This window comes from Colletotrichum paranaense (assembly GCF_030867605.1).
Source record: "Colletotrichum paranaense strain IMI 384185 chromosome Unknown Scaffold_4.1, whole genome shotgun sequence".
Taxonomy (NCBI): Eukaryota; Fungi; Ascomycota; class Sordariomycetes; order Glomerellales; family Glomerellaceae; genus Colletotrichum; species Colletotrichum paranaense.
In genome coordinates this window covers 111720-137450 of record NW_026848962.1, presented here as the reverse complement: position 1 = coordinate 137450, position 25731 = coordinate 111720, and the positions used below count along the sequence as shown (strand labels likewise).

The following is a 25731-nucleotide window of genomic DNA, read 5'->3' as shown; positions in this document are numbered from 1 at the left end:
TATGAGCACATGGGCGTCTTTTGCTCTGGCTGATGGACTGTTTAAGTGGTCTTGAGGGCGGCTCAATTCGGTGGATGGTTTCGTCTTTCCATTAAGTCTATCTTGTAGCCCTTTGAGCCCCGCCTCCGGTGTTGGCACCTCTAATTATCCGTCTGTCTCAACCCAGAACTATTGCGCCAGCCCCATACGCCAGTGCCTTTCATCATCGGAGCAAACCTGTGCAACATCAACAGCTCATCGCGATCGTTGAGAAACCGACGGCTGCCCCTTGACACGAGCTGAAGACTACTGCTGTTTCCAGAGTTCCTCCTTCTCTGTGCAGAGTCTTGCCATCTCATACTGCTCGTCCGTTTGACAGACCAGTGTACGACACTTGGCTCTGTTCTTACCGACTTCCTGCACCGTATCGACAATCTTCCTGCTGTTGAGCTCGTCGTCGATGGTGAAGCCAAGGCAGGTACACTGTTCTACGACGCGTTTCCGTAGCTTATCGCTCTTCTCGCCGATGCCACCGGCAAAGACCAATGCATCCACATCGCCATGAAGGGCGACAAAGTAGGAGCCGATGAAGGCGCATATCCTGTCAACAAAAATTTCGAACGCGAGTCTGTGCGTAGGCTCGTCCGAAGAAGCAATGACACCGAAGTTGGTCGTTCCTGTCAGGGCCTTCCATCCGCTTTGTTTGTTGAGAATTTCTTCAGCCTCGGTAAGATGCAACTTTGACGTTGAATTAGGGGAGAGCTTTCCGACGTCACTCGCGTAGTGAAAGACGAGACTGTGCGCACACACAAGTTAGCTAGCTGCTAAACACGCGCAACGAACGTTGGCTACGATTTACCTCGGATCTACATTCCCGCTTCTCGTAGCCCCGGGCAAGCCGGCAACGGGCGTCAATCCCATGCTTGTATCCCAACTCTGGCCGTTTCGGATGGCGCAAGCGCTTGCACCACTCCCCAGATGAAGAGCGATGATGTTCAAGTCTTTGGTCTCCTTACCGAGGAACTCGGCGACGGACCGAGTGATAAAGGAGTAGCTGACGCCATGAAATCCGAACTTTCTGAGGTGGTTCTTTTTAGCTATTTCTTGGTTGATGGGGTACGTGCGGACGTGATCGGGGATGGTGGAGTGGAACTGTGTGTCAAAGCATGCAACGTTGACAGCGTCGGGCAGCTGCTCCACGCAAGAGTTTACGATATCAAGGGCCGGGCCGTTATGCAGCGGGGCAAGGTCGCTGAGCTCCTCTAGGTGATGATATGTGTCCTGGGTGATAACTTGGGAGCACGGATAGTCGCCTCCATGCACGATGCGGTGACATGTCAAGGCAATATCGGCCTTTTGCTTGATCTCGGGCAATTCTGCGTCATCAATCAGGGTCTTTAGAAGCACCTTGAAAGCATCATCTTGTGTAGACACCTTATCCTCCAGATCCTCGTTCTTCTTGACTTCAACGCCGCCGCGGGTGTACGATACCTGAGCCGGTGGAGCCGTCAGACCACTGATAGATGTCTCTGCAATCTGGCGGGGTGACTGCTTTGGCTCGGCTGAGTACACCGAGATTTTGACAGAGCTTGAACCCGCGTTAATGGCAAGGATAACCTTCATCGTGGATAGGATCTGGATGTGCAGTGGTGGTCTGCAGTAAGAACGGAGAGTTCGTCTCGAATGCCTTTCAAAACCGAGAATCGGCAGCAGGATGTGGTCGATCGGCGTGTTATGCAACCCACAGTTGGGTCCGTTGGCTCGGTCGATGAAAAATGAATCGACCACCTGATGGTGGTGTCTCGTATTAGACAATTGAGAATCAATGTGTTGAATTTAGGACGCAGTTGGACGAGACAGGTCAAGATACGACGAGCTGAATTGGGCGACATCGTAAGCTTTTAAGAAGGGCATCATCAGTAGACGTCGGCGGTGGAATGGTCAAGAGCCGAAGTGGGCGGTGTCGCCCTGGGCACCATGATCTGAGGTTCTTCTCGCTGCAAACGCCCGCCTTGGCCGGGTGTGGTGACGTTCCATGGTGCTATTGGACTTCTGGGGGCGGGGGTCTGCTGGGAGCTGGCAGCTACGGAACCCCGCGCCGTGCCTTGTCACCCCACCAGATAGCGCAGAAGTGGAGGCTCTGTGGGGCCTGTCCAACCTGTCAACGCCCGGACCCGGGAACCCAAAGCGGCGCCTTCTAGCCATGCAAATAACACACCACTTTTTGGAGTTGCCTGATGCAATACACCAAGCCCAGTTGCGAGCTCTTGCGTGGAACCATAACCCACCATCGCGCACTCCGTTGTGATGTCGATATTCCGCGAGCTGGGTGTCGATCAGGATTCGTTCCATCAGGATTCTGTGCAGCGTTACACCTCATAGGTATCTTCCCTTCTTGTGGATGACGGAAGTTGCAGAATAAGCCAGGTCAAACCCGAAGAGACGAGTCAGTCAATGGCAGCCCGACTCCTCTTATCCACTTGTTGTTCTGTGGCCTGAAACGGCTGCAGTCGAAGTTTGTCGTCGATCGAGGAGCCGTTCAAGCAGCCGAGTCAGACTCATAAGGATCTGGGGGCTCCACCACTGGCTCCAAGCCTCGAGAGATATCAGGGGACGGCAGTTCGGACATTTCTCCAGGAAGCATTTCCGGCGATGGCAGCTCAACATGGTGGGCAGGAAAAGGTATGCCGTGAAACTCGCTGTCGGAGCTGTGCGCTACGACCCAACTCTCCAAAAACCGAAGGTAATCTATTCCGTGTAAGTCAAATGTCCATATCCCTTTTCAAGGTGGGGTAGCAAGGGTGTGATAATTTCGCAACGAGCCGCTCAATGCCTGCTAAGAAGTGGTTCGCCATACCTTCACGTTTACTGAACTGTACGCCTATATAGCGAATATTCAGTGTGCCCGACGGTGCTCCGTCAGAAGTCGATGGGCCCCCTTGAGAACCGGAACGCACGCGGGGACGCATTCGTTGTGCCAGGTTGAAGCGTGAGCGGGAACTGCTGTTATCGGGAGCGCTGCTGCGTCGACTTCCGCGAACTGTCAAGCGGACCTGGCGGTGTCGATCGTCGCGGTTACGCAGTTCGCCCTCAAAATTGTGGATTTCGTATTCTCGATATTGCCGGCCACTCGCACGATTTGCAAGAACGGTCAGCGAGTGGTAAGTCGAGTATCGGTCCCTCCAGAGTTTGAGCCTCTGTACCAATCCCATGCCCCTAATATTACCAAAGCCGTCCGTTCTTCCGTGCTGATCGGACCAGACGACGTCAACATCGTAGTAGTCAACCAAGTCTTTCCGACGAATATCTCCCTGGAAGCGTATAGAGCTCTCCACGGTGGTGAACTCGTACTTGACCTCGGTAAGATGGTCATGAACCACCACACCTTCGCCGGTAGTGTATCTGACTCTATGTGGCTCGCGAAAGCTGACAAAAAGCTCGAGTTCGCAAGAATCTGTGTATGGACGATGACGGGCGTGCAAGGTATGAGGAAAGATGTCGGCGGGCACATCGGACGGAACTAAACTATGGTCAGAATGATGGCCCCTGGCTCGGATGATTGATGCGGGGGATGAGGTACGGAAGTGTTCAAGAAGCTCGCTCTGGTAGCTGCACTGCCATAGTACGCGACGCTGCTCGGAGCCGACAACCTCCCAAGGGCCAAGATAAACCGTGCGCTCGTTGGGGGTATTCTCAAAGAGGGTTCTGAAGATCAACAAGAGTCAGAAAGGGGCAAAGACTACTTTCGAGATGTATGGTTACGGAGATTTGGAAAGAGGGGCTTCGAATCGAGTAGTAGAAAAATGGTACATAGTTGCTTGATAGCCTGGAGGTCCAAGATCTAGAGGATGAAGAGAGGCGTGCGGTGCTGAGGCCTCGGAGGTGAGAGCCGATATCGTCGAGGCGCCTGACGTTGGTGTCCAGGTCGAGTCAATGGGGCTTGCGTATGGCTGGCCGTAGGAAGGGGGCCGGCCAAGGGAGGAGGAGGTAAAAGACGAGCCGGAGGAAGACGAGGCGGCCATGCTTGAAAGGCCTTGGCCTAGTTCTTGTCTCGGAGCCTTGTCAACAAATCAATAAAAGGCTGCGGGGAGTTGAGATGGCAATCATGGCATGGTGTTGGAGATTTGAGTATATGGCCGATTCGTCTGGCGGTTCGAAATCGTGTGGTCGTCAGGAGGGTAAGCGCGCTTAGATCTCGGGACGGATGCATTCAAACGGCGGGAGGATGCGACGGCGAGAAGGTATACGGGTGCCAATTCCTCGCTCGAGGTAGCGATGGTCCTGGAGCTTTGCACGGGGCGAAGGGGCGACAGGCGCTGCACCTAGCATCAAACTAATGTTGGGAAAGGACGATAAGGCGGATGGCTGTGTCGCAGACGGAGAAGGAACGAGGGGCGCCGAGGCAAGTGACGGCCGGCAGGGTGCAAGCTTGATATTTCTGAGATAGTACGGATAGTGGCGCCTAAGAGGTCGGGTACCGTTAGAGAAATCTAATAGCCAAGCCGTCAGCAAAGCAGGTGCCAATACCAGTGCCGGGAACGGGGCCGGTGGAGGTTGTGACCTGGCACAAGACTAGCACGGCGCCGTGGTAAAGCGAGGCTTGATGTTGGAGAAGAGTTAAGTACCTTGGGTAATTGAGTTGGTATGGTTGAAGCAGACAAAGACGCGGCTTCCGAAAGTCAAGCGAGGATGGGGGACGATTTGACGGACGGAGCGGGGTCACAATATGTTGGTGGTGAAGGGCCGGGTGCGGAGTCAGATGGCAGACGAGGGGGGATCCCGTCTGTTGGCGGGATGGACTTTGGTAGATGAAGGGCAGGCAAATAAGGGGGAAGGACGTTCGGAACAGTACCTTACCTTACTGCGACGGGATGCCTAGCATGCAGTAAGGTAGGAGGGAAATGGGAATACCACAGGGTCCCGGGTGCGGACGAGGATCCGAAGAATTGGTCGGGTACCGCCGTACCGGAGACTAAAATTGTCAACGGTCCGCCGGTAAACTGTCTCGCTTACCTCAACCAATTGTGTAGGCTTCAACCGTAACTCTCTCTTTCACCCATCTGCCCTACCTACCTAGTTTATGCACCCATGGCCAGGTACTCAGTCTCAGAGCAACATGAAGCATGCTCCGGTCTAGCATTTGCGATGCAGCGTACCCAAGGTAAATGAGTGCTACGTTGTACCACGGGAAGGAACCCTATCTTCGGTATCGGTACAGAGTACCTACAGTAGATACCTTCCCTACCAAAGGTAAGGTAGACAATGGGATTTACGGATGGGGATACCGCGAGATGGATCGAGTATTGAAGTACTGCGTAGGTGGGGTTGGACGTACCAAATCCAGTTCAAGGTGCCCGCCGCCGTCAGGTTGGGTCGGCCAATGACAGCGCCTGAAGCGACGGCATGCTCAAGCGACTGGTACTGGGAATTCCCGTCATGCTCTCAGCTCTGTGCCCACCTACATGGCCCATGCCCCTACTGAACTATTCTGGTCCAGTCTAGTCTGTTCCTGCTGCCACCATGTCCGCTGCCAGTAGGCTGCGCACCTGCTCAACGCTCAACATGATGGCTCCATGTACGGGCGTAACGGATCGAGTTCTTGCAGTCCATAGTCACACTGTCAGAAGCCTGAGGACTTAGTGTCTGTCAGGCCAAGTTTGGGGATCACGATGTTCAGCGAGGCAATGCATATGGTGCGTGCTTAGATAGCTCTAGGGTGCGACATCTCCCTGCCCGTCTCACGTTAACCTAAGCCCAAGGTAGCTTTCTTTGACGCCGGAGCATGCATGTTCACTCACTATCGATGTTCAACTACCTCATCCCGAGGATATGGCCAGTCCTGGTCAGTTAGACATAGCACTGGGCTCGGTTGAGAGACGCAATATAGACTATTGACAGCCTCTGGACGAATACGGCCACATTGGTTGGTTGCTAATAGGTGGGGGTCATTGTCAATGGAAAGTTGCTTACCTTACCTTGATTGAACCAGGGGATTCTGTCAAGATTTGCCGCAACCTTTTTCTTTCCTCGCCGAAAATCAGAATCCAAGCCTGCGGTTTCCTACCTTACCTAGGTACCTACTCCGTACTCACTTAGTCTTTTCAGCGCTTGGCAGCCCTCGGTCAGCCTGCTCTGTGGTTAGCGTCCTGTCCTGTCCTGTCCTGTCAACCTTACCTTCTTACTCAACGTTCCTTGCTCGGCTTCACTCTTTCTTCATTTGATCACCTTAGGACTGAGTTGCTCCCGAGTGTTCCTTCAGGCTCTCTTCCCATTTTTTCCGCACCGTCATTTATGACTCCTACTCGACAAAATCAACTCTTTACACTCAACCAACTCAATGGCCTTTTGTCAACTACGTTTGCGATTAAGATACCCTTGCTTGTAGATGGGTCCCGCTCACTGCGACCCATACTTCCCCCTCCCCAATCCGACTATCCGACCTCTCCTGCATCTACACAGTAAGCATAACACGCGCTGCTGCGTGAGCCTGTCTCGCCTCATACTCTGGTAGCGCAGCACTTATCAATTCAAGGGTTGACTGTGTATTATAGCTACTGCCCCGTATCACAAGTCTCACTTCGCTCAACGAAGCCGTGCCTCCCTATTCTCATCCACCGATCGTAGATAGTGAATCACCTCGAGAAAGTCGAGCGGCAGCCATGTCGGCTTTGCCCGACCCTCTCGTGAGAAGAAACCGGGGCTACTTAGGCAGTGACAGCTCCGCCTTGTCCGCTCGCGATATTCAGGTACGTTCACTTACCGATTTCGTCCCGTCTCTGGTTTCCTGTTCCTACGCCACCACTCGCCTCGGTGCGCCTTTAGCTCTTACTTAGCCTCATCCCGACACCTTGACAGCTGCTTCGATCCTTCATCGCATCTTACATCGGACGTTAGCTCATCATTTTTCCAGGACCGCAGTCAGTTGCGTTATGAGCTCGACCTCAACTCGTGGAACCTGCGTATTTGGGGCGTAGCCGCATCGGGTTTTCTAACAGATTCGTGAGCTATCCTCTCAATGCTCTCACCTAGAATGTGATCATTTAACAGCAGTACATTGACTATATTGCGTAGCTACAACCTCTTTTCCACAAATGTTATTCTTGCCTCCATAGCATTTGTATACTGGCCTTCACCCGGCGAAAGATGGCAAGGGCTGCTCATCAACTTCTTCACTCTTCTGGGATCCGTGATTGGTCAATTGCTCTTTGGCTTTCTGGCCGACTTTTATGGACGAACACGCCTTTATGGCATTGAGCTTGTACTTGTCATTGTGTCGACAATTGGTGTTGCCACTAGCAGCTATGGCTTCGATGACATGAGCTTCTTGGCTCTTTTCATCTGGGTGAGTTACTACCGCCGGTTTCACTTCTCTTCTCCACTCTCCGTTGAGGATCTTCTCAGCTGACATCTGGAACTCTTATAGTGGCGCTTCGTGATGGGTATCGGTGAGCAACCAAGTTCGGCCGTTCCGTTGATTCGGCTCGAACAACCACGACTAACTCAAGAACAAAAGGCATCGGTGCCGAGTATCCCCTTAGCGCAGTCATAACCTCAGAATGGTCGAGCACTCAGTCCAGGGGAACTATGATCTCTTCTGTCAGTCAGCGAGTAACTTTTAAGTCCTAGGACCTCACTACTAACCAAAAGTGTTAGACATTCATGATGCAGCCCATAGGCCAAGCTCTTGCCCAACTTGTCGGCCTCTGGGTTCTCGTCGGTCGTGACAAAAGCGAGGGCCTACAAGCCATGCAGTGTGGCCTCGACACGAAATATGATAGGGAATGTCGCCGCGCCGTCGATGGCATTTGGCGCATCGTCATCGGCTCTGGCGCCGTCCCCGCTCTTTTAGCCATCATTTTCCGGTTCTTTTTGTTCGACTGCGGATTATACAGTCTCGAGGTCAGGAACAAGCCCGGTATCGCCTTGAGAAACACGCAGAGAGTATACGGCGCTCCTGCTGGCGCGACAGCCGGCTACCCCATGACCCCTCAAGATGGGATGCAACCAACCAACTCACAACAGCCTATGCCCATCCAATTTTCTAAGCAGGATCTTTACAGGTACTTCATCGAAGACGGAAATTGGTACTACCTACTAGGTGAGCTCTTCGCCCAATTCTCTACGGGTTGAATTACGAGACATCGTCTTGGGTCTTGAGAGTTCACAGTTGTGGCCTCTTGTGTTTGACAGCACACATATACTAACCATGACGCAGGCACCGCTGCAACATGGTTTTTCCTTGATGTAAGCTTCTATGGTCTCAGTCTTGATAATAGAGGGACTCTGTCAGACATGTGGGCGACCACGGGACCGACGCCCATCGACGACCGGCTACCGTGCTGGAACTCCAAGTTTCCTGACGGCAACGCAACCGCACGACTATGGAGCCAGACCGGCCTTCCGGTCTGGCAGACGGACGCAACTCTACCTTGCAACACCATCTATGATGTGCTTCTGGAACAGGCTAAGCAGTATTTGTTGACTGTGTCCATCGCCTCGATCGCCGGCAGTGCCTGTTTTGTCGTCGCTGCCAATAGGATCCCGAGAAGACTTTGGCTCACAGTTTCCTTTTTCGTTCTGGCTATACTATTTGTCATTACGGGTTGTGTATACTATGGCGTCAACAGAACCCCTGGAGCGCCGGCGACTGTCGTATTTGTGGCGCTATGCCACTTCATGTTCAACTTTGGTACGTGTCTTCTCGATTGCTCACATGCCGGCAGCAACTAACAGATGGTTTTTTGTTCCTCCAGGGGCAAACACCCTGACCTTCATCATCCCAGCGGAAATCTTCCCAACCTGTTACCGCTGCACCTGCCACGGCATCTCCGCCGCCGCCGGAAAGCTGGGTAGCATCGTGGCCCTCCTCGTCGTGTATGGCATCAACTCGTCCTACACCGCCGTCAATCGGCAGGGACTCATCTTTTTGCTCTTTGGCTCCTTTGTCGCCGTCGGCGCCGTCTTCTCTTGGGCCTATCTGCCCGACTCCCAGCGGTGGGTCATTGACGAGGACACCGGGCGGCGCGTGCTGGAGCAGAAAACGCTCGAGGAGCTGGGAGAGGGGCGTGAGAGGGCGAGGCAACTAGGCGAGGTGATTACTGTCAAGGAAAAGTGGCATGATCTGAAGAGGAGGAGGGTGTCGCCTTCGCCTTCGCAGGCAACGAATCCGTAAGAAGAATGTTTTGAACAGTTGGGGATTAAACCATCTTTCAGGATACCTAGGATGAATAGTCTGGTTCGAATAATTTGGCTTGAGGGCAGTGGAAATCTTGACCTCTTTTTTTTCGGCCAATCCACATACATAATCATTGTGATCTGTTTCACTACGCACCATCCTTCTCGTCCCCCAAGTAGTTATGTTCACGCTTATCACCCATCCACCAAGCAAAAACTTCCTCCACAAACGGTATTCAAATGCTCAGCTGTCCATCCGGATCAAGAGCCACCTGCAAAAACTCCACAGTCTCAGCATACACAGCTTTCCCGCTCGTCGTAGCCTGTACGTGCACGTTGCTCTCGAGCGCGTCAAGCCACTTCGCCCAGCGCAAACCCGGCGCGGGCGCAGGCCACCCGCACATCGGCTGCAGGACGCGCGAGAGACGGACGGCAAAGGGCGCAAAGTGTACGTCAACGAGGGACATTGTGTTGCCCAGAAAGAACGGTCCTTCCTCGTCGGCGGCGAGAACGAGGTCCTTGATCGCGTTTTGGAGGCGCTCAATGTACTGCGGTCGCAGGGTCGGATCAGGGCTGCGGAGGAGGCGGTAGAATGCTGGGGCGAGACGGGTGTTTATCTAAGGTTGGATACTCTGTGTTAGGACTATGATGGTGCTGATGCTTGCCTAGAAGACAAGGGAGGGAGTATGACTAACATGACCTATCCATTGTCGACAATTTGCGCGGAGCTTTACGTCGGATGGGAAGAGTGGGATGGTACTGTCCATGTCTTCGAGCTGTATAGCCGGCAATGTTGCGAATGATTAACAAAGAGGGAGTTCGATGAGGAAGGGGGCAAGCGCATCTGCGGAGGAGTTTAGACTGACATATTCCAATATCACGCCGCTGTCGGCACAAGCCCAGTCGCCCTGCCGTATCGCAGGGACGGTTCCCCTGGGATTTGCTTCCAGCAGCGGTTGCGATGCGGCCACCTTGTAGGGATCTTCTTCGCAGTACTGGTACGCTAGGCCCTTTGCTTCGAGTGCGATCCAGACGCTCTGAGAAAAGGGGCTGAAGGGAGGGAGGTAATTAGATTGATATATGAGAGACAGATGGAGAGTTCTGCCAGAGAAAGGACGAACCAGTAACATGCGGAATACAGCTTCAGATCGCTCTCTTTCTCATGCTTCTTGATGGTCCAGTGAGCTCGGCCCGTTGCCTTTCTAGGCCCATCATTCTATTTCAGCGACATGGTATCAGTTTCTGGGGAGGCATCTTCACTATCAGCGTAATGTAAGTAACCCTCACCTTGGCTGCATCGGTCTTATGCTTAGCAAGATACCGCTGTATACTATTCTTCTTCACCTCGTCGCTCTTGGCTAGGGTATGCTGATGCGGTCCAGGGATGCCGCTGACGCTGATGTGGCCATTAACCCGCTGAATTGTCCAAAACTTCTGCCCGGGCGCGGGCAAGTTGTTCGGCGTGGCGGGCGCGACCCTCAGCTCCCTCTCCCCGGGCGGCGCGAGCACGGTGTGCGCCCCGTTGAGCGCCTGGCCGCCGTTCAGAGGCACGTAGGTGCCGTCGTCGACGTCGTGGAGGGTGGCGCCCGGGAAATACTCTGTGATCTTGATCTTGACGTCGCACAGGTTGAGCTTGCGCGAGATGCGGTTGCGGCGCTTCTTGGTCGGGTCGTCGGACTTTTTGGTGCCTGGAGGGCGGCCCTTGAGGCGGCAGTCCCAGTAGTGCGAGATGAAGGGCTTCTTCTTGTAGTTTTGGGTCGAGCGGTGGGAGTAGACATTGTCTACGTGTGGAAAGTAGGTTTCGAATCTTTTGACATGGTTAGACAATGGTACCTTGGGGTTGTTGGGCAGTGCTGCTGCAGCTGCGGCTGGAGTAGGGGAATAACGGACTGCTCATGAGTGAGAATGATGAGGCCATCTGCGTCAAACAGCTTCTGCCGCCACTCATCGAGGTTCGGGGGGTCGAGGACCCATTTTGTGCTCAAAAGACTGCCGTGTGGCCTCCATCCGGGGGTAGTGGTACCGTCGATAGGGATGAATCCGGCGGGCCCGACAAGAGACTCGCCCGTCTCAATCGTAATGGCTTCTGGCATTGCAAGGCCCGGCGCCAAAATACCAAACTGGCCATGCTGAACTGGCGATGGCTCCATCACGGGGCCATGGACTAACCGGTGTGAAATATTGGACGGTGACGGGCCCGTTGGTCCAAAACCACTGCCACCGACACCAGGCACTGCTACAGCATGCTGCTGCTCAGTTTGCCCGTCTGCGGCAGAAGTTATGTGTACATCCTGATCTCGTGAGAGTTCGGCATGAAATACCGATTGGTGGGCCTCCATCCCAGACATGTCGATGGAAGACCCGTTGTTAGTAGGGGGGCCGGAGCCGGGGCGGAAGTGGGTTACGGCACCGGCATCGGCACCGGTAGCAAAAGGCGGAGGTGGCGGTGGCGGCTGCTGTAGCTGCTGGGCAGCTGGGTGGAGACTATGCGGAGGGATGGTCTCGCCCCTGCTCGCTGGAGAGACTTCAAACGGCGAGGACGGACCTGCTGGCATTTGACGCACGCGGGTGGGTGTTCAAAAAGATGCGGCGTGTTGCTGCTTTAATGCGTCGTGCCTTCGTCGACGCCGCAGTGGTTGGGGAAAAGTGGATGACGAGTGTTGGTCGACGTTGGGTGCCCAGTGGTTTTACCTCAGCAACGTGCGGCCGGGGTGCGGCAAGGCGGCAACTGGTGCACGGGCCCGACGAGCTTTGGCCATCGCAACCACCATCACCAGCACCACGAACGCTACTTCATCTGGGGCTGCCATTTCATGTCTACAGGCACCGTCAAATGTGGTCAGGCAGTCCTCTTCTTGTTAAGTTCTTTTACTTACATGAGATGAGATGGCGTCAAATTTGTTCAAATTGCCTTAGATGGCATCTGACGAAATATCAGTCAATCACACATCAGCCATTCTGTCCGTGGGAGTCGTGTGGTTTATTCATGAGTCCTGCAGTAATCTCAGATCAACGCTCTCAACCGTTTGCCTGCCTCTGCTAGTGCGGTCAGTGAGTCCCGTATTATACACATCCAAGACCGTCGATTTCCATTCGACATCATCTAGTATCAACTGCCGTATTTTGAAACATAAAAAATTATCCAAAATGGCTTCGTGGCCGTGAACTCCTTACTCCGTGACCTGATCAGTCAATTAACAACCGCTCAGTTTGTCGCATCCCACGATGAAAGATCCATTGCATCCATCGGCCCCATATTCATCAGTGATCGAAGTACACCCTCGGCGACAGGCGTCATGCCCGTCTGTCCCTGCAAGTCGCCCCAGCCATTCGGCATTCCAAAATCCGCTCCAGGTGTATCAGGCATAGAAAACCTTTGATTCGGCGTCAGCCCAGTGCGGATGCCAAAACCGCCCGCATCGTTGAAGTAGTTAGTATTTGCGTCTACGCTCCCTCGAGCGTTGTTGTTTGATTGTGTCGTAGCTGCGTTGGCATCGAAAGAGTTCCTCCCGGACCCATCGAGTCCGCCTGCCATAGTCACTCGCGGATCTGAAGCAGTCGAGTTCGGTGTTGGCCGGTTAGACTGGTCACCGTCTGGTGAACCGGACATGTTGTTGTCGCCACTGCTTTCGCTTTGTCCGAATCCAGTAACACGGCCACTGCTTGATCCCGATTTGTCGTACATGGACCCGGAGCTCGGTGTCAATGAGTTTCCATGCAATGGGAGGTTGTTGGTACTGTTTGAACCATACAATAGAGATGCCTCTGCGGACAACCAGCCGCCTGGACCACCGAGATTAGTCGTCGCAGAGGCAGAAATGGGAGCGCTTTCGTCATTCTGGCTAGGCTCAACGATGTTCGGCGCATTGGCGGCATTCCCATCATCATCCACAGTCTTCATGAAGTGACACTCGTTACGGTAGGACATGATACCCTGAACGCCTTCCGGATCGTCACACACAGCACCACTCTTGGCGGTGCCGTTGCCGCTGGCCGAGCCGGGCTGTCAAACGATTAGCACATGTAAAACCACCAAGAAGATTGTTCACTCACGCTTTCACCGCTGCGGGGAAATGCCGTCTTGAGTTTTGGTATTCTCATAGCAAGGGCTTCTAAGTCAACGTCCAACTGCACAAGGAACGATTCTGTGAGAGGGTTCCTTCTCTTTAGTGCGTTCATGGCTGAGAGAAGGAACCTTAATGAGTCGGCTGTTTGGCTATCGTCTGGACGACTCTTGAGATATTGAACAAATACCCTTGCTGCAACGTAAAGACAGAAGGATATAAAGGGGTTCATCTGAGACTTGTTAGTACCTCAGGTCTCACAAGACACTTGCTGGACATACCGCTGAGAGGTCCATGTGTGAGATCATTCTCATGATACTCGCGATCTCGTTTGCCGCTGTAATACAGCGCACCTTGCTTTCTGCACTGACTGAAGCCGGAAGTTTGTTCTTATCTGCCTTGAAGATGGCGGCCTGGTGCAGACAGATTGTCGATGTGTGGATGCTCATATTGGTGAAGACGATGTTAGGGTTGCCCAGACCAATGGGAAGCTTGAGGTGCGACGGCAAACAGAGAGAAGTGTTGAGAAGGATGTTGTCCATGTTGCGGTGCCGCTTCCAGAACTCGCCGTTGAGGTCGTGGTCTCGGTCATCGGGGTCAGGCCGGTGCAAGTGAATCAGGTTGCGGCCAAAGAGGCATGCCATCAGTACGATGCCTCCAAAAGAGGAGAGTTTGCCAGCCCCGGACGGGCTCATGCAGTCTTGCAGCGACTGCGTCTGCTCGGGTCGGCTCATGTCGAAAGACTCCTCGGTACAAGGCAGGTTTGTCATGATGTCCTTTTCATCCACCGTCATCGGCCACCCAGTGCCAATACTTGCGTAGCGATCTTCGCAAAATGCCATCCAAAAGGTACGTCGTCTCTCCTCACGCTCGGTCCAATCCCTTGGCGGTGGAAGACACTGCTTCACGTCCAATCCGGCACCATCGAGACGGTGCAGGCCAATCCTGAGCACAATTTAGCTATCGAGTCCCGGTTGGTAGATATCATAAGCTCACATTTGACACAGGCGAATGGCAGAACCCGTGCTCATCCAAGCTCTCGGGAAGTACATCATCTTGAATTCGTATGAGGCAAGCAGCACATGGGTCTGAGCATGAGCCACAGATATCATGTGCTCGCCATAGCCTTTGATGTAATCTGCCTCGACATACTTACGAGCTCTTTGATAGAACAAGTCTTTGAGGTCAAGGTATTTTTCAGTGATTGAGCACGACAAGGTCCAGATGGCATATCGTAGTGCAACTGGCGGTCGTTGGTTTGGAGCCCTACCGGTCACGTCAGTATGGGTTTAGCCGCTTTCAAACATGGCTAGCTGGATGGGGCCCGTACAAGTTCATGGCTGCTAGATATCTATACTTGTGGATCATAGGCACGGATGGATGAACCTTTTCAAAGAAGATTTGGTGGCTGCGAAGCAACCGTCAGTGAGTACGGTGGCCTTGAGGAGATATCGTGATGATACTGACAGCTCATCGATGGTTTCCTGTGGAGGAAGAGGTTCTTCAAGGCCCAGTCCAATCATTTCCCAAGTGAAGTTGCTTCCGGCGTTGCTCATGCCTATTGACATGCTCGAGTTGAAGTTGAAATCATGCATAGGAGGGGCAGCCGCATTCTGAGCCTGAGGAGACTCGCCGGTGAAGCGCCATCGGTCGACGTCGTGGTCGCCGCCGAGACCAAGAGTGGGATTAGGAATACTGTAACTAGTCGGAGCGGCAGTAGTTCGGCTACGATTCGCTGCAGCTGCGTCCAAGTTGTGAGGTATGTTGGAGGAGGGATTGGATGGCACGGGGGGAGGGTCTTGGGTCTTGAGCAGGGTTTCGACTTGTTCTATACAGGGTGTAAAGACGTTCAGTCAGTCAGGGCGATGGACAGCAACACACGGGGAAAAGAAGAAGACGTGGAACGAGGAAGGCAAAGGTCAAAAAAGAGCAAGGCGCAAAGACGGGAATGCTCACTCAGTCGTTCCTCTAGAGCCTTGACATATCCTCGCTTGGGGCCACTCTTCCTGCGAACCTCATCGTAGGCGCAAGAATGGCCAAGCCTGGCGCAAGTGCTGCAACTGGGCCGCACTCCGTCACACTTCAACTTGCGCTTCCGGCATATCATACATGCTAGGCGCTTCGGCTTGGGAACGTTGCTGTTATCGGCGGCCCCTTCTCGACCATTGGATTCGGCGTCTGGGCTGTGAGGGCGTTTGTGGGAGTTGGCGCCATTTGTATCTGGCGGCGTGGGTGTACTTGAGGACATGATGGAAGGCAAAGTCTCAGCGAATCCAACTACTAATTTAATATCCGCCGATCGTACGGTCGGGCAATCCGAAGGATGATTGTGGACGAAGCAGGGCGATTTCTCTTGTTATCGGAGGGCGAAACCGAACGTAAAGATGCCCTCAATCCATAGGCGCACGCGCGCACAATTACAACGGATACGGCTGCTGACTGTCGTGTTTCGTTCTAGTCGAGGCTCGTCGCACAAAGGGTGAGACGTCGTGGGGCGCTTCGAAATGGGATTGACGTCGAGAAAAGGTTTCTGGGTATTCGTACGGAGTTTGGTGTTGCAGAATATGTCAAGTCGAAAGGGGAAAATGGCAGAGGTCGTCGGTGACTGGTAGTGTAGGCAAAGGTGAAAGAGCGAAGAGGGCGGGCGGAGAATGGGTTATCGGTCGTCGTTGGGGCGGTGGAGAGGAGAGTGGAGGGTACCTAGGCGTACGAAGTAGAGGAGACGGGGAGAAGGAAGCAGTGTCGGGTTCTGTCAGGAGCGCGAGATTTGGGGTTGAGAAGCAAGGATGGATAGAAGCGGAGGATTAGGTGCAGTGGTGCAGCTGAGCGTGAGGTTAGGTGGTAGGTACCAGGCCAACTGCGTAGTATGGTACCTACTCAAGGGCACTTACTGAGGGGCTGGCTGGCCATTAGCATCTCTCATCAGTCCATACCTAGGTAGGACTCCTCAAGTTGCGACTAAGGTACCACCCCATTACTGTGTAGTGCAGGAGACTCGAGCGTCTTGCAGTCAGTCTGCGAGTACAGTAGCGATACGGCCTTGCCGCCATACCCCTTTCAGCCGAGCCCATGATTAATAGGGTACTCCGTATCCCGTACCTTCGATAAAGTCCAAGTACATTATGGACATGGGCCCCTAGCTTTCTGTACCTACCGCAAATGTCCACTCCATCTACTCCGTACCTACATACGCGGTTATGATATGCCTAGCACGATGGACAATCCGTGGACGGTGGACGCCACGAAAACCGTATTGCCTACCTAGGCGTTTGACATTTCGTGGGCACTTTGTTCTAAATCACTTCGAGGCGTGAATAATGAAGTATTCGCGTCTTAATTCTTAGGTGTGTATCCATACAGTAGCGAATGCCCACCACGACTAATCAGCTGGTGAGACACCGAGAAACCCTGCACATATGTATGCCTAGTGGGCAGTGCCGGAAAAGACCCTGCGTGCCTGCGTTGAAAGTGAAAAGCGAGAAACACGAGTCGGATCGGATAGGTACTAGCACAAGCAAGATCGCGAATACGCTTATTGACAATTTGGCACTGAAATCCAGGTCCAATTTCTCACTCACTTTCCCTTGAGACTCGCAGTAGCGGAGCGGAGTAGAAGTGCGGACCGTCAGGCATGTGCTACCTACTTTGGCCTTGGTGTCTATGGATAACTCCAAGTACCGACCATACCGTGTAAAGTACCTCAGGCATAATGGTCAATATTGTTATGTCTCTGTTCACTTGTCACCCTTGAGCTAAATTTCTTCAGGCAGCTGGAAGACAAACTTTGTTCAAGAGTTAACATTTCACTCCCCCTTCCACCCTTCCTCCTTGCCCTACGATGCCGCGACGTTTTCACCGTACGTTAGGTCACATCATGCATGGGAGGAAGTGTGGTAGCCAACGTGTCAACCTACACCACCTCAGCGACCAACGTCCGGCTAAAACCCGGGAGCAGAGCTGGCCGAGGCTTTGGTAAGGTGCCTTAGAGGAGTTCTCACCAGCACTCCTAGGCAAACGTCTGGACGCGCAACTTGCACTCACACTCACACCACAATCTCATGCACCATAGCCACACTGCGCTAGGAGACAACCGCTGCGCTGCCCATGAATCCGGTACACCGTACAGCTGCCCACGACCCCAGCATCTGCCATCCGCCAATGATGATGTCCAAACCCCTCTGCTTTGTACCCAAGGCAGTGATCATCTCATAATTGTAACACAGGATAAAGTAAGGTGAGGGAGGGTGGCATACGCTGCATGTGTAGGTGTAGGTAAGCCCGTAGTAGGTAAGCACGTAGGGTACTTTTCTGCAAGTCGCACCACCCTCTCATCAAATTCCCTTGAGGAGTCTCGATACAAAACTCTCTCTATCTTCCATCTTATTTCTCTGCATCTGGCACTTACATATGTATGGGCTCTGCAAAGACGCGCAGAATACCACGTGCAGAAATGCATCATTCGCATCTCATGTCTTCTCCAGTCTGGATTTCATCCGAGGGCGAGGTCAGGCAATGTCAAATAAGGCGCATGTTTCCCGGCAGGCTATGTATGTGACGAAGAACACAGGCTCCTCGGCCCACATGTTCAAATACACCGTCGTTGGACGTGGAAGTAATGGAGGTCTTTATTGCTGTGCTGCTGTTCTGGGTTCTGCTACTTATCCTGCAGTCAGCTGTCAAAATAGCTTACAACACTTGATAGGGCCGCAATCGTTTCTCTGCCTCCGACTCCCGTTTCTTCCCTAACCGGCGTCAAGTTGGGCCGATCTGACTCCGGCAACAGGCAGTCAAGCTTCTCGGTCTTCCGATCTTGCAGCTCAAGCTACTCTCCCTAGACCCCCATGCCTGAGGTGCCATGTAAAGTCGACACATAACTACCCAGCTTCAAAAATTAGTAGATATGACGCAGGAACCTGTATTTTCCTTTTCGAGATGGTATTTTCGAGACTCTACTCGTATCTATCTCACTGAAGAAATCTACCTACCCGGGGCTGAAAAGGCAATTTCTGCGCCGTAGTAGAGAAGTCCACCTCTTCGGAATGGCGACGTTGTGTCTTGTCACTTCTTCTCTGCATCCACCCCGACGATGCGAAGAACGCCAAGATCACTGTATGCCAGACAATATTTCGTTGGCGCCCAGGCCACAACCGGGCAAGGACCAGCTGTCTTGAAGGTATGGACGTGGTCTCCTGACTCTGCATGTCGAATATCCAGTCCAGAGCCTGGCGATGTAGTCAGCATCTGCGCGTTTCTGGCACCAGGCGACTTACCTTCATCGCTGCCTCCGACCAAGAAGTTACCATCAAAGGTGAAGCCTGTACAACCATTAGACACTGTTCGCAGTTACTAGTATATTTATTCAACTCACTGATAGACCGCACTGGGCCAATCATGCTGGTTATGGTTCGCTGGCAAATCCAGTCTGTCGTGTCCCACAGAGAAATTATGGAATCCGAACCTCCCGTGGCAAGATAACGTCCTGTGGGTTGTAGCTCGGCTGTCAAGCAGGAAGACGTGTGTCCGTTGAGGGTAAACTCCTTTGACTCATCACCATGTTTGAACTGGAAGGCAGGCTTGAAATCGGGATACGTCAAGATCCGTGTTCTTCCCTCGCCGGTTGTCAAGAAGATCGTATCGCCGGCCCAGCCAAAAGCAATCTGGTTGGTCTGACTGGGCTGCTGATGCGACGATATCGGCGTAGACTGTGTTGGTGACAGTACAAAGATATTATCCGTCTGGCAGATTGAGTGTCAGCCGAATGTACCCAAGTAATGCCAAAATCAACGTGGCTGACCTTATTTCCAACGACTAGAGACTGTCCGTCGGGCGCCCATACTAGAGTGAAGGCGTCTCCCAAGCCTCTTATCTCGTTGATGCAAGTCTTGGACCGAACGTCCCAGAATTTGACGACTCCATCGTTGCTTACACTACACAACTCAGCATCCTTGACTGGGTTGAATGCAACCTTTTCAATGGCAGCGGAGTGTCCTTTTAGCTCAGTTGAAAACCGTACGTTTGGCTTCTCCGGATTCCCTACAGAAGTAAGATATGTCAGCCTGCTTGACCCATGGACAAGCGAATCACGTTCATCACGTACAGACGCGTAGCGTTTTGTCCGATGAGCCTGTCGCGACCAAAGTTCCCAATGGATTCCAGGCTATTGATCGTAGCCTGCAAGAATAGTCAGTATCTCCAACTCAAAAGCTCCACAGGGACTGTCCATAGGTATGGGTCATACGTGTGCCCTCTAGAGCTTGAGCTGGGATCGTGGTACGGCTGGCTCTTGAGGTTGGTCAGGAAAGCCGGAAACCTCTCCTTGGAGAGGCTCAGCCTTGTGCGAGGAGGCACCATTATGACGCGCCAGGAACACCTTGTATGATGAGCAGCAATGTGGGTTGAGTACAATCCTAAATGGTACGTGAGGGTCAGTCTGGGAGCGCAACTCGAACAGTGGAGGAGCAAGCTGGAAAATACGATAGTATGCAGTGTGAGTCGACCGCAGTGATCGGAATTCAAGTACACAATACTAATCGATCAGTACATACAGACTGAGTCTCTCAGCAGAACAAAATCAATGCTGTCTAGACTGTACGCTGATTATTGTTGGTCGACGCCAAACCCCAAAATGGACTTCACAATGTTGTCGTTAGTATGCAGGAGCGAATGCGGTATACAAAGTGGATATCTGTACCTACCTAGGTGCTTGGGTACCTTACTCCCCTGTATGAGGTAGGTAGGTAGTATCTCAAGGCACACCTCATTGAGTTCATCTTGCGGCGCCACTGATTATCTAATGATGCTCGGGTAAGGCGGTCCGAACAAAGCGCCTGTAACATGCTGGAGTGCTGCGTGCAGCTGCCAAAGACCGAAAAAGGCGGGTCGGGTACCTTATCGACGGGAAGCTCCCCTGGTGGCTTCACAAGCTCCCGCCGACAAGAAGAAGCTCGTACAACGATGCTTATCCCAAGCCGCCATTTCGCATGATCAATCACCTTTCCACTCCGCATATTGATGTCGTCCAAGGGCCTCGATTGGTTTGAAAAGAACACGATGATTCTCGTTTGAACAATAACAGCGGCCATGATCAAAACATTGTGCGGTTCGACGACAAAGAATACCTGGCCTTCGGCTCGACGAAACCCCCGTTTGTCACCAACAACACCTTGCCATTGCGACGGCACATCCTCACCGAAACGATCGACGCGTTTACATAGGGCCTTGTCGAGATGTATTGGCCCATAGGAACCCCGAGAATCTTCGCAACGAGCAGCAGGTCTGGTCCTGCCTTCAACCTGGTCGTGTCTCACGATGGCCTGCCCAATCCCTTCGACAATCGGCCGACAGGCGAGGCCTTAGAATCGCCTCCCGGAAATGCTCACCAGCAACAGTCGCCACACGATGCTCTTGAGCTGGCGACGCCAATGACACCGCTGACGCCCGCCATTCAACCAGTTGACGATCAAGATCACGATCTGGAAACAAGTCGTTCATCACCCCGCCTCAACGTCAATATTCCCCTGAAAGATCCCGTCCTCGCACTGCGCATCTCCCGTCCTGGCCACCTCTTTGCATCGATATCCTCTACTTCAATGACAATATGGCAAGCCAAGGTTGGTTCTTGCTCTGGATAGCTCTGTCTTTAAAGTCCAATGAACCATGCTTACGTTCTTCTCAAGCCCACTGTGATTTTGGCAGTGGTAGTCCGCTCGGAAACTTCTTTAGCGACTTATGGCGAGAACGTCGACCTTCTGATGAGACCTGACTCGGCTATTCTTGTGGTTCGGACGACCCTAGGCTATCTTATCACATACTCACTCGCGATGGACTCTGAAGCCCAAGTTTACAAACCGTATTTCCCGAGTTACGCAAACATCCAACGACGTCGTCAGAACCACCACGGCCAGCCCGGGAGTACAGCTCCAGACCAGTATCTCTGGGGCCCTGGTGAGGGTCAAGGAGTGCGTGATGTAAGCGTTCGTTTCAGGATGGTCATCAAAGTTGATGCTGGCATAGAGAGCGCTCTAGCACTAGATGATGAACTAGTTGTTGCCACGCGCAAACCAGGCGCCATCCAGTGCATCCGATGGACCCCGGATCAGAGCGGAAGCCAGACTAAGACAGAAATCATCAGTCGAATGGGGTGGCTGGAAAAGAAGATAACCGTTGTCGAGATGACCCACGATCGGCCTATGAACCTGTCAACCTGGACCACAAGTGACGGCAAGGTCTATGCAGTCCAGCGACTTCATTCTCGCGAAGACGCTGACCCAAAAAAGCTTTTCAAAGGCTACTGCTTCCACACGCCCGCTGAACCGGAGGAGTCCGCCAGAAAAGCAGTCATCAACGCAAGATTCTCATTGATTGCTGTAGGTTGCGCAGATGGGTCCATCCGTGTTTACTCGGCTCGAGATTATGCTGGCAATATTCCTCCTTCGCATACACACACCATTCCAGTGTCGACAACGGTTTCTGGTTCACTCACGACGCTCAGCTACTCACCTGACGGCTACTGTTTGTTTGCTGGATATGAAAACGGCTGGGCTACATGGAGCGTCTACGGGAAGCCGGGCAGTAACAGTTTTGGCGCACATGACACTATCATTAAGGCCAATGGCGAGAACTGGATTTCTGGCATTGGAGACGCCGTCTGGCTCGGCAGCGGTTCGGAGATCCTGATTACACATCGCAAGCACGAGGCAATATGGGTACTGGAAATGGCGAGAAGCGCAGTCGTCGGCAACTACAACGCTGCAAATCTCATGCGCACCGTTTTGCAGACGAGTACCAACGTCATGATATATCGCGGATATGACTTGCCAGATCTAGCCAGCATCTCTGCGGAGCCGCATCTGTGGCACACAACGAAAGTGCCCTTGGCCTATCTACTTCAGCAGTGGCCCATCCGCCACACTGTCATTTCACCAGATGGTCGATACATTGCTGTGGCTGGGCGCCGAGGTTTGGCTCACTATAGTGTCAACAGTGGTCGATGGAAAACATTTGCCAACGAAGCCATGGAAAATGAATTTCAGGTTAGGGGCAGTATGTGCTGGTATCAGCATATCCTCGTGGCTGCTGTTGAGGCTAATAAGTCGCACGAATTGCGCCTCTATTCGAGAGAAACGGCGCTCGACAACTCTCAAGTGCTTCACACCGAACGGTTACCAGCTCCTGCAGTTTTAGTGACTACTTCAGGGGAGGACTCGTTACTTGTGTACACCTACGACAATCTACTCTACCACTTCATTTTCGCGCCCACCAACGGTTCGATCAGATTGGTGCAGCTAGGACAGATCGCATTTCATGGCATCGTGCGCTCGCCTGCAAGAGTCCGCGGTCTGAGCTGGATTTTGCCAGATAGCCAACTCGTTGACGGTGATCCGTCACAAGATGTCGCCGTGGCGTCTGTCCTGTTCCTAGTAGATGCCAAGTTGGTATTGCTACAGCCCTCATTCAATAGCGAGGGTAATTTGAAGTACGACATGAAAGTCATCGCTCAAAATGTTGAATTTCATGTTAGCATGCGGGACCAGCCCCATTTTGATGGGTTAGCTACACATGCTGAGGAGTTGTCACCTGCGGAGGCAGACGTGACTCTACGCAACTCACTTTGGGTGTTCGATGGCCAGGATTTCAAGGTCTGGGCAGACATACAAGAGGTGCTGCAAGCGGCTTCAAATGAGGCACAGCGAGAACTGCCGAAGACAATATCGGTCCCTCTAGACTTTTACCCCCTTTCGACACTTCTTGGAAAGGGCATTATCCTTGGGATTGAAGCTGATCTAATACAGCGAAGAGACATCAGCTTCTCCTTCTTCCGCTTCGCCATTCGAGTTGGTTTACCATCACTACTTTTGAGAGACGACTTGCTAATAGTAATTAACAGACACATTTATTCTTGCCTGACATTCTGCGATTTCTCCTGACCGAGGGCCGGAAAGGAGATGCAGTCAAGCTTTCAGACCGGTATCAAAATTTGGAATACTTCGCACACGCGTTGGAGATACTGCTTCACAAGGTGTTGGATAAGGAGGTTGATTCCGGACCAAGCCCTGAGGAGGCGATCTTACCAAGGGTGCTTTCGCTTTTGTCGTCTTTTAAGCAGTACCTAGACATTGTGGTGCAATGTACAAGGAAAACGGAGGTGCGGCAATGGCGCACACTTTTCGCATACCTCCCGCCAGTACAAGAACTTTTCGAAGAGTCGCTTCAGCGAGGGTCGTTGAAGACGGCCGGAGGCTATCTTATCATCTTGCATACTCTAGATGAGCTTGGATCTGCGTCAGAACAAACAGTACGATTGCTATCAAGAGCAATGAAGGAGGGTGACTGGGAGCTGTGCAAGGAACTTGCGCGGTTCTTGGCAGCAATGGATGAAACTGGCGACACGCTTCGTGAAGCGATGGAAGGCGTGAATATTTCCATGCAAGGTAACAAGGATCAATCCGGGCTGATGAGTCGTCTTGATGTGCCTCACAGCAAAGCCGTAAATGGCTTGGGGTTGAAGTATGTAGAGCAGAGCGACGAGATGGAGTTGGAGGGTCAGTCGGTCAGCTCTGCCGCCAGCTTTAGTTCAGACGGCCGCTAGAAGGTGCTGTAATACGTAAAAACGAAGTCCATGAGTGCCACTCTCAATAATTCCCCGCGACATTACAAGTATGATGAGCTTGTCCTTTAAATAGATGACCTTGATGAACGAGGCGCTGTTGTTCCATTGCCACTTGTGCAGACGTGCCTGCATAAACTTTGGGTTGTGCAATGACCGGTGCAAGAGGTACGTACCTCCCCCGCCCCCTCCAGCGTCCCTGGCAGGCACGGCTGGCCAGGCGCACCACAGCCCCGCCAACTGCTTTCTGCCCTGCAGATGAGCGCAGAGAAACACTGTCAATCACCACCCAATGAGAAATACCTTCCCTCCTGTTTCTTCACATCAGCGCCCATAGTCGAGACGGCCGAGCGACCGCGAACAATCGACATTTACGAACGATCTAGACGTTCCGACGCGACCGTACTTCTAGGCCATGATCTGAGCGCTCGTCGAGGCACGAGTCGCACTTTCTTCCCGCCATGATGGACGACTTCGTTAGCGAGTCGGACAGTGACTACACGAGCTACTGGCGAGACTGGGTGAGTGCGGAGAGACTGGCGATGGGCTATCTGCGGTTGAAGGGAAGGGAATTTTGATGAGTGTGGAAGCCGAGGTTGCGAGCTTTGGGCTGCGACGCGGTCATTGGCGCGCTGTTGAATGCCCTTGCAATACCCTCGGAGGACGGCCACTTAGCCACAGATGAATCGCCTGCTGACCGTGGCTCTTTGTAGTTCATTTCCTCTCGCGGAAACGAATACTTCTGCGAAATCGACGAGGACTACCTCACGGATCGGTTCAACTTGACTGGGCTGAACACGGAGGTCCAATACTACCAATATGCGCTGGATCTCATCACTGATGTCTTCGACCTCGACTGCGACGATGAGATGAGGGAGACGATCGAGAAGTCCGCGAGACATCTGTATGGTCTCGTACACGCCCGATTCATCGTTACGACAAGGGGCTTAGCTAAGATGGTAAGCCATATCTTCTCTGGAATATTTGTCCAGCTTCTGTTTCTCCTTGCACCGATGGAGAATGAGAAGGGCGGATCTTGGAACATCTGCACTTTTACTACGATGGCAATACTAACGCTGCTCGCAGCTTGAAAAGTACAAGAAGGCCGACTTTGGAAAATGCCCCCGTGTGATGTGCCATTCGCACCCTCTCCTTCCCATGGGCCTCGCCGACATCCCCAACCTGAAGCCCGTCAAGCTCTACTGCGCACGTTGCGAGGATAATTATAATCCAAAGTCCTCACGCCACGCCGCTATTGATGGCGCCTACTTTGGCACCTCGTTCCACAACATCATCTTCCAGGCCTACCCGGCACTCATCCCTACCAAGAGCGCCGAGCGCTACATCCCGCGCGTCTACGGCTTCAAGGTTCACGCCCCCGCCGCCCTCATCCGGTGGCAGCACCAGAAGAAGGATTCCATGCGCCGTCGCCTGCGGAAGATGGAAGTGGACAGCGGGTTCCGAGACGAGGATCTCCTGGAGGAGGAGGACGACGATGTCGAATTTGAGGGCACAGCAGCCCGCGTACGGGCCGGGGATGACGAGGGCGTTGCCATGGCGTAAATTAGAAGAAAGAAGACAAGGCGAAGACGGTCTTCGCTCATCTTTGGCTACTTCTCTAGCCAGGCACAATATCGACATTGCAAACGGGGGGCGACCTGATAAAAGGCCTTCTTCGGGCCAGGGCATGGCTTCCTCCCGCTTAGCTGTCACTTTTCTTTTCTAGTTTTCATCTCTCCTATTCGGTAGACTGGGGCCTCGGGAATAATGATATGATGGCTTTCATGATCAACAAGTTTACCCTTTCGGGCCGCGGCCGCTTGATGGTACACGTGAAAGCTTGGTGTGACGTTCATCAATCCACAAACCATCAATTCGTCAGCAAATGTATACAAAACTAGATGTCCA

The 25731-nt window shown here is 52.9% G+C and overlaps 8 protein-coding genes across 8 annotated transcripts; 3 read left to right on the top strand and 5 right to left on the bottom strand.

Annotated features, from left to right (window-relative positions):
- Positions 1-285: 285 nt before the first annotated feature.
- On the bottom strand, positions 286-1602 carry CPAR01_05028 (acetate kinase; the record flags this gene model as incomplete). The annotated part of the gene is made up of 2 exons (XM_060489307.1): positions 286-775; positions 839-1602. 2 exons carry the CDS (start codon positions 1600-1602, stop codon positions 286-288), a joined length of 1254 nt encoding a protein of 417 aa, XP_060350773.1.
- A 916-nt stretch (positions 1603-2518) lies between these two features.
- CPAR01_05027 (uncharacterized protein) lies at positions 2519-4001 on the bottom strand (the record flags this gene model as incomplete). Its single annotated transcript, XM_060489306.1, has 4 exons — positions 2519-2727; positions 2837-3499; positions 3560-3684; positions 3742-4001. 4 exons carry the CDS (start codon positions 3999-4001, stop codon positions 2519-2521), a joined length of 1257 nt encoding a protein of 418 aa, XP_060350772.1.
- A 2637-nt stretch (positions 4002-6638) lies between these two features.
- Positions 6639-9151, top strand: CPAR01_05026 (phosphate transporter; the record flags this gene model as incomplete). Its single annotated transcript, XM_060489305.1, has 8 exons — positions 6639-6725; positions 6890-6978; positions 7051-7321; positions 7403-7424; positions 7493-7575; positions 7633-8077; positions 8195-8668; positions 8733-9151. The coding sequence occupies 8 exons, from the start codon at positions 6639-6641 to the stop codon at positions 9149-9151; spliced, it is 1890 nt and encodes a 629-aa protein (XP_060350771.1).
- A 238-nt stretch (positions 9152-9389) lies between these two features.
- On the bottom strand, positions 9390-11708 carry CPAR01_05025 (glutathione S-transferase domain-containing protein; the record flags this gene model as incomplete). The annotated part of the gene is made up of 5 exons (XM_060489304.1): positions 9390-9770; positions 10020-10203; positions 10275-10369; positions 10441-10960; positions 11044-11708. 5 exons carry the CDS (start codon positions 11706-11708, stop codon positions 9390-9392), a joined length of 1845 nt encoding a protein of 614 aa, XP_060350770.1.
- A 650-nt stretch (positions 11709-12358) lies between these two features.
- CPAR01_05024 (fungal specific transcription factor) lies at positions 12359-15465 on the bottom strand (the record flags this gene model as incomplete). Its single annotated transcript, XM_060489303.1, has 7 exons — positions 12359-13156; positions 13207-13449; positions 13499-14162; positions 14214-14483; positions 14548-14625; positions 14685-15045; positions 15174-15465. The coding sequence occupies 7 exons, from the start codon at positions 15463-15465 to the stop codon at positions 12359-12361; spliced, it is 2706 nt and encodes a 901-aa protein (XP_060350769.1).
- A 2810-nt stretch (positions 15466-18275) lies between these two features.
- Positions 18276-19568, bottom strand: CPAR01_05023 (WD domain-containing protein; the record flags this gene model as incomplete). Its single annotated transcript, XM_060489302.1, has 6 exons — positions 18276-18439; positions 18488-18532; positions 18586-18952; positions 19012-19250; positions 19315-19388; positions 19456-19568. 6 exons carry the CDS (start codon positions 19566-19568, stop codon positions 18276-18278), a joined length of 1002 nt encoding a protein of 333 aa, XP_060350768.1.
- Positions 19569-20443: 875 nt separating this feature from the next.
- On the top strand, positions 20444-23805 carry CPAR01_05022 (uncharacterized protein; the record flags this gene model as incomplete). The annotated part of the gene is made up of 3 exons (XM_060489301.1): positions 20444-20827; positions 20894-23050; positions 23104-23805. The coding sequence occupies 3 exons, from the start codon at positions 20444-20446 to the stop codon at positions 23803-23805; spliced, it is 3243 nt and encodes a 1080-aa protein (XP_060350767.1).
- Positions 23806-24284: 479 nt separating this feature from the next.
- On the top strand, positions 24285-25386 carry CPAR01_05021 (casein kinase II subunit beta-2; the record flags this gene model as incomplete). Its single annotated transcript, XM_060489300.1, has 3 exons — positions 24285-24344; positions 24537-24782; positions 24910-25386. 3 exons carry the CDS (start codon positions 24285-24287, stop codon positions 25384-25386), a joined length of 783 nt encoding a protein of 260 aa, XP_060350766.1.
- Between the last annotated feature and the right edge of the window lie 345 nt (positions 25387-25731).